Genomic DNA, 7500 nt, shown 5'->3' with positions numbered 1-7500 from the left:
TCCGTTTTGTTTTTTGGGTTCATTCTCCTTCGCCTCCCCCTTTTTTCTTACATTTCTTTTTTCTTTTTCTTTTTCTTTTTCTTCATTTTTGTCCATGTCTTTTGCTTTTTCTTTAGCTCTTTTTTTCTTTCTTTTTCATTTCCTTTTTCCACTATTATTCATTCGTGTTTAGGGCCCAGCGGGTTCGTAGAGAAGACCCATTGCCTCCATTATAAAAACGGATTGTTTTGTTATCATTCGTTTTGTATCAACACCCTCAAGAACCGCCCTGGGTGGGGGAGGAGGGGAGGAGGGGAGGGAAGGAGGGGAGGAGGAGAGGAGAAGGGGAGGAGGGGAGGAGGGGAGGAGGGGAAGAGGGGAGGAGGGGAGGAGGGAGGAGGAGAGGGGAGGAGGGGAGGAGGGAAGGAGGGAAGGAGGAGAGGAGGGGAGGAGGGGAGGAGGAGAGGAGGGGAGGAGGGGAGGGAAGGAGGGGAGGAGGAGAGGAGAAGGGGAGGAGGGGAGGAGAAGGGGAGGAGGGGAGGGAAGGAGGGGGGAGGAGGGGAAGAGAGGAAGAGGGGAGGAGAGGAGGGAAGGAGGGGGGAGGAGGGGAAGAGAGGAAGAGGGGAGGAGGGAAGGAGGGGAGGAGGGGAAGAGGGGAAGAGGGAAGGAGGAGAGGAGGAGAGGAGGGGAGGTGGAGAGGAGGGGAGGAAGGGGGGAGGGAAGGAGGGGGAGATAAAGAAAGGATATGTAAATTACAAAAAAAAGGTCCATAATCAAAATAACATATTAATTATGATCGCCATAAAATGGAAGGGAAAGGAAATTAACATATATCTAACCATTGCATAAATATAAAATTTGTTTTCTTCCCCCCCCCCCCCACCTGAAAAATAACAAACAATTTTTATTTCCTAACATCGTGTGCCTTTTCTTCTGTTTGCTCTGTTGTATTGGATTTTTTTTTTTTTTTTTTTTTTTTTTTTTTTAAGAAAGTATCTCTTGTGGTTTTTAAATAGCACTATTTAGATTGCTGCTGATGCAACTTTTGCAACATTCTTCTGTTGGTTGTTATTGCTACATGCTTTATTGTCGGTGCTCGCATCTCCTCTAGGGGGGGGGAGCTAAAACTTTCAAGTAAAGACTCTATTATCTCCAGTTCGTGCTACAAGGCACAACACCGAGTTTGTGAACAATAACCCCCCCTTCACCCCCCTCCCCCTTCAAAATATAACCCCTCCCCCCATTCCCCCTCCCACTCTCATGCATTCCTTATCCTTTCTATTCCATTATCCCCCCGTTTCCCCTTTATTCTTTATCAAAATCCCCCGTCCCTACCCCTTTCTCTCATCCCCTCAACACCCCCCCTTCTCCCTACCCTACCCATTCAATTCCTGATCTCCCCCACCCCACCCCCTCTCCAACCCCTCGTCCTCCCTCCCCCCCATTTCCTCCTAACCCCCTATCCTCAATGTCCATCCCTCCCCTTCCCCCCCTTCCCCTTCCCCCCTCCCCCTACCCTCCAAGTCTTATCACCCCACTTCACCATCCTCCCTTATCCCTCCCCATCCCTTAACCCCCCCCCGCCCACTTCAACTCCATATCTCCCCCCCCCATCAACTCCCGATCTCCCCCCCCCCACCATCAACTCCAGATCTCCCCCCGCACGCTAAGCATCACGTCCCCCGACCGCTCGGATCGCCGCGTGACGGGTGACGCAGCGTTTGTTTCGCGAGGTGCTTTTGTCCTGCGCTCGAGGCGGCCGAAAGGGGCCGACGGAGGGATTTGCCGGCGGGGCGGTCTTCTGCTGATGGGGAGGGGGGGGGCACTGGTGGTACTCTCATTCTCATTCACATTCACATTCACATTCACATTCACATTCACTCTCTCTCTCTCTCTCTCTCTCTCTCTCTCTCTCTCTCTCTCTCTCTCTCTCTCTCTCTCTCTCTCTCTCTCTCTCTCTCTCTCTCTCACTCTCACTCTCCCTCTCCCTCTCCCTCTCCCTCTCCCTCTCACTCTCACTCTCTCTCTCTCTCTCACACTCACTCTCACACTCACACACACTCTCACACTCACTCTCACTCACTCACACACACTCTCACACTCACTCACACTCACACACACTCACACTCACACTCACACTCACTCTCACTCTCACACTCACACTCACACTCACACTCACACTCACACACACTCTCACTCTCACTCACACTCACACTCACACTCACACACTCTCTCTCTCTCTCACTCTCACTCTCACTCTCACTCACACTCACACTCACACTCACACTCACACTCACACTCACTCACACTCTCTCACTCTCACTCTCACACTCACACTCACACTCACTCACACACACACTCACACTCACACTCACTCACACTCACTCACACACACACACTCACACTCACACTCACTCACACACTCACTCACACACACACTCACACTCAAACACTCACACTCACACTCTTACTCTCACTCCCACACATACACTCACTCTTCCTACTCCTCTGTCACATCTCAATACTTCTAGCCTTAATAACTGCCGTCTGTCTCCCATCATAATATTCCCTGCCTGCACAGCCCAAGGCATGGCATTTAAACCCGTGCACCCTTCCTATTTATAACTTATCACTCAACTGATAAGGTGATTATATACTGATCATTCGAACAATGCCACTGCATCTCCTCCAGTCTCACTCCTTGCCTACTGACATTTGAATACTGAATGCCAAGCAAAGGATCAAATAAAAGTCTATGGAATGAAATGTGCTCATTCGTAGTTCCTTTGTGATAAGCTTTAAATGTCTACCATTGCATTTGTGTTGGATCTGGGGTCAATAGGCAGTATCCACTTCCACAATATCTTGTTGACATGCTATCACTGTTCTATGAGCATGCAATACAAGAATTCATGATTTATGCATTTCATAACCAAGTACAGAAATTTCTTAAAAACTTAGGAGCAACACATACATGAAGCAACTCTGATAACTATACAAATCAAGCAAAGAGAACAAAACATTTGGGTTTGTAGATTCTGAAAATCATTCCCAAAGCACTACTTAATTAGCCAGACTGTTATCAACCTTATCTGACATCCCAATGGCTGACCATTAGTTGGTACCTGAATCTTCTGTTCTATTTACTCACAGCTGCCTCCTTTATTTACTTCCATGTTGGAGCTACCTTCACTAATCTTAATCATAAGTATCTGTATAGCCTAAACTATCACAGACTTCCTCAAGAAACTCTAAACTATTCTGTCCTAATTTCAGTATTAATTCAGTGCTTCCTTGCCTTCTTATGTTTGTTTGTTTTTATGTTGAAGCTGGCTTTAACATCTAAACATATTTGACTCATCCCATTTTTACACAACTGAAATAAGTTTGAGATTGACTTCATAATGCTGTAATACTTTTACCATAGTCACATAAATAATTCCATCACAATTTCATTCTTGTGATGCCTTTACATCTGACAATTCAATAATCAAACAAGCTATCCAGTGGAGAAGCAAGTATTATGCTTGGCCAATAAGAGGGAATTTGCATCTGGCTTGCTTGACAAAAAAAACAAAAAAACTTCTACTTTGACCTAAACTTGTTCTTCTTTTGAGAAATCTTTGATATCTATTTGTCCTCCTCTTGAACAGGTACCTCTAGCACTGAAACCACACCAGTTATATGCAGAATGTCTCTTCCAAAAATAGAAATAAATCTCTAATTTCTCAGAGTATCCTCTAACAGATACCACCTCCTATTCTACTTTGCAGTAAGGAAAATGACTTTTACTTGATATGGCTATCTGAGGTTAAAGAAAAAAACAGAGTTTAAAGTAAACACACCCAAGTGTTCTTTCTATAAAATAAATAAATAAATAAATAAATAAATAAAAATCCACCGATGATGTAACAGCTGTAAACGAAGGCCACTCAGCACACAACAAATTACTGGCTAAATTACATGCAATTTCAACTCATCACGCATAAGGTGAGGAAATGTCAAAGAAGAAGAAAAATACTAACAAATTGAAAAAAATAGTGTACACTGAGATTCTACAAAATACATATTTTTGCAGCATACTGATTTATCAATTTTTCACGGTTGGAAACAACAAGAGGTATTGGAGGGAGAGAGAGACAGAGAGAAAGAAGGAGAGAGAAAGAAGGAGAGAGAGAGAGAGAGAGAGAGAGAGAGAGAGAGAGAGAGAGAGAGAGAGAGAGAGAGAGAGAGAGAGAGAGAGAGAGAGAGAGAGAGAGAGAGAGAGAGAGAGAGAGAGAGAGAGAGAGAGAGAGAGAGAGAGAGAGAGAGAGAGAGAGAGAGAGAGAGAGTGTGATCAGCTGACCAAGGGATTTCTTTAAATCACTTGAACACAGCTATAGTAAAGTTATAACTTTTTTTGGTACAAAGTTTAAAGACAAATATATACTTTTATATCTGTGCCCCATCAGCAAGTTCAAACATCTCTCTAGAAATCAGCATCCATTTGACACTGGCATATGACAGGGACAAAAATGAAAATTCTATAAATAAACAGAAAATCTAAAGGCAATCAAAGTTATGTTTAAACCTCTCAAAATATTGATCAAGTTACTTCATGAAGTACAATTAAATCCTCACTAACGATTCCTCTTTATTAGGATATGATGATGTGCTTTTAGAAGAAAAAATGTTTCAATACTTCAAACCAAATTATAAATAAATAAATAAGAAAGTAAATAAATATAAATAAATATATAAGAAAGTAAATAAACAAATGAATAAATAAATAAATAAAATGATACATACAAACAAACATACACATGCATTCAGGCACATACTGCTTTGTATTAATACATACGGTAATAATAAAATGTAATGACCAGACAACAAAGAACAAGCAAAATTCCTTTACCATATGGTTAACACACAACAATGAACTCAATGCACAATACCTCAAGTGAAATTGCTCACTTTCACCAACACATCATAATACAGCTGTAGTTCAGATCATTAGTACTATTCCCACCCAGATCTATAGTCCTATCAAACATATTCTAGACCCTATAGTCAAATCTTGTATTCCAATTTTTTATCTCAAACACCATCAAGTTTCATTTTAATAAATCATTGCATTCTAACTACCTCTTCGGTATAAAAAATATATATATATTAGAATAAATATGCAGGAATATCTTAGTCCAAAGATCTTACAGAAATAAGCCGATTTCAAATATCATCACAATCTACTGTGACATATCATACAGGAACAAGAAACAAATGAGGGTATGGCCAGACCCTGAGGCCAGTCCCCAAATCCTATAGGAAACCCCATCCATGACACAGGATGGAGAGTTCTCATGTACCCATACTATATACTCAAGATCTAGTGACACCATATCACACAAAACAAAACAGCCTAGCATAATACAATACAGTGCAAAGTACTCCCCAACATAAGGAAGCTCACTAAATCTATGACACAAGAACAGACAACACAACCCACCATATTACACACATAGGAAAATACAGCCCAAAACAATGCAGCTAATTAATAACATGACAAGCATTGACAAAACATCCCATAATGCAAGACTATAAAACAGAACAGAACAGAACAGAGAAGAGGACAATAAATAACACAACAGGGTCGAAAATACAGTTCAAAATAATACATGACATACATCATACATCAGGCTCAATGCATCACGTGTGTGTGATCTGGCTGACTTGTCACAAGACATCATTGCCAATGCTCATCCTCCCAAATCCTGTACTTCTAATTACGAAATCTCTCCCGTATTTCCAAATTCAACTTTGGTGTGATTTCGTGGCTTCTAGATCCTCCTTTTAGATTGTCGATTTGTGGTGGGAATGCATTCGATGGTGATGTTAATTCTTAGTTTTGAATTTAAGATAGAAAAAAAATATGTATCTATTATTCCGTCCAGCGTTGGTGGCACTGCAGGATGTAAACAAAGCTGTCTGGTATCAATTTCATATCTTTTGTCTATTGTTTTAATTTATCTAAACCTAAATGCCAAAGAGTGTCTTGTCTTGCATGTTGGGATTTGCATGATTTCCTTTGAAAATTGTTGAAGACAATTAACGAAAGGCTCTCCCTCTCTCTCCTCCCCTCTTGTATCGACTAACGTTTTTCTTCTCGTTGTTTGAGGTACATGTCTGTTTCGTCGTTGATAAAATAACAACTGGACGATAACTTAGACTTACAGAAGTTCAACATAATGCAATAATATAAAGATTAAATAGACAATATAGGTTCAGTACAACGGGGTCGAGCTATACTCACCACCCCATATGCTAATCCTGAGCTTCGAGGGGTCTAAATTCTCAATATAGGTTCCTAAAAACCTATTAAGTATCTCGGACACTAATCGTTCAGTCATCGTGGCACTATGCTAAGCAGGTAGTAGACTGTCATTGTTTTTTTCTTGTACAAAACACGAGGCAAGAACGCGTGACGTCTTTCCTCTCTGACGTCTGATGGGCAACTGAGCCTGTGTCGTCTGCCGCGCAATATTGCCACAGCCTCCTTTGCGAAACATCTCGAAATAAATGGAAATGGGAGTTTCATTGCCCATATACATTCAATTTGAATATTTTTCTAACATTCAGGTAAATACTTCCTCCATATGTCATGATATGATGGTCGGATTTCATTGCGGAATGGCATATATAGGGTGCGTGTTTTAATCTGGTAACACTGTAGGACATTAGCGTACGAGCATGAAACATGTCTACCCTATTATATAACGCATATATTGCTCTAACGTGTATCATACTGATGATTATGAGGTGAAATACTTCCCATGAGCATGCCAATTGGTATTGCTTAAACTAGATTTTCAGACATTTTGTCCTTTTATTTTGTAACCAAAATAAGTGGTAATATAGAGAAGAATCTTCAAAATACCGCTGTAGGAATCCTTTGATCTAAAAACAACGTGTTATTCCATTATATTTAACAATGCATATTTTACATGTGATACTGTCATACTATCCGGCGTTATATAATGACACCATCCAGAACACGTGGATTTGCATATCCATTGCATATTACGTTACTGAAATAGGAAAATAAATTATATATATAGCAACATTTTGTGTGTGACGTCATATAATATTCTTTATTTCCAAGAAGAGTGATTCGTAAATAAAACAAACTAAACACTTATTAGTTCTATTGTGGTGAATACAGCATCTAGACAATTCATAGGGAAAAAAAAATATCTCAGGAATTTCCTCATCTGATAAAGACCATTCACTTTATACACGATACGTTCCTGTCTGCAGTGAAAAAAACGCTTTATAAAAGATTTAAGAAATGTATAAAATGAATTTACTTTAGGGAATTTCTAAAAAAATAATAATACATTCCTTATACGTTGTGACGGATCTTGACATATAATTTTGTTCTGTAGGAAACATCATGGAAATATATCTGATACATCATAGTTCGTATATTTACGCTGCTTATTGGTTTGATAATGATGATAATGAATAAAAGAAAAGCCCAGAAGA

At 40.4% G+C, this 7500-nt stretch overlaps 1 protein-coding gene across 2 annotated transcripts in view; it reads right to left on the bottom strand.

The window, feature by feature from the left end:
- Vps13 (vacuolar protein sorting 13C) overlaps nucleotides 1-6472 on the bottom strand; it is an 81099-nt gene extending 74627 nt beyond the window's left edge. For both annotated transcript variants that reach the window (XM_086540445.1, XM_086540444.1), the window contains exon 1: nucleotides 6269-6472. In XM_086540445.1, coding sequence (XP_086396571.1) covers nucleotides 6269-6365 — 97 coding nt within the window. In that variant the 5' untranslated portion in view covers nucleotides 6366-6472. The remainder of the gene's footprint in view (nucleotides 1-6268) is intronic.
- Between the last annotated feature and the right edge of the window lie 1028 nt (nucleotides 6473-7500).

Source organism: Penaeus japonicus, unplaced genomic scaffold (genome assembly GCF_977035675.1).
Source record: "Penaeus japonicus unplaced genomic scaffold, GWHDUDI00000001_assembly GWHDUDI00000010, whole genome shotgun sequence".
In the NCBI taxonomy this organism is placed as follows: Eukaryota; Metazoa; Arthropoda; class Malacostraca; order Decapoda; family Penaeidae; genus Penaeus; species Penaeus japonicus.
The sequence above is the reverse complement of the archived record's forward strand: the minus strand, read 5'-3'. Positions and strand labels throughout refer to the sequence as shown.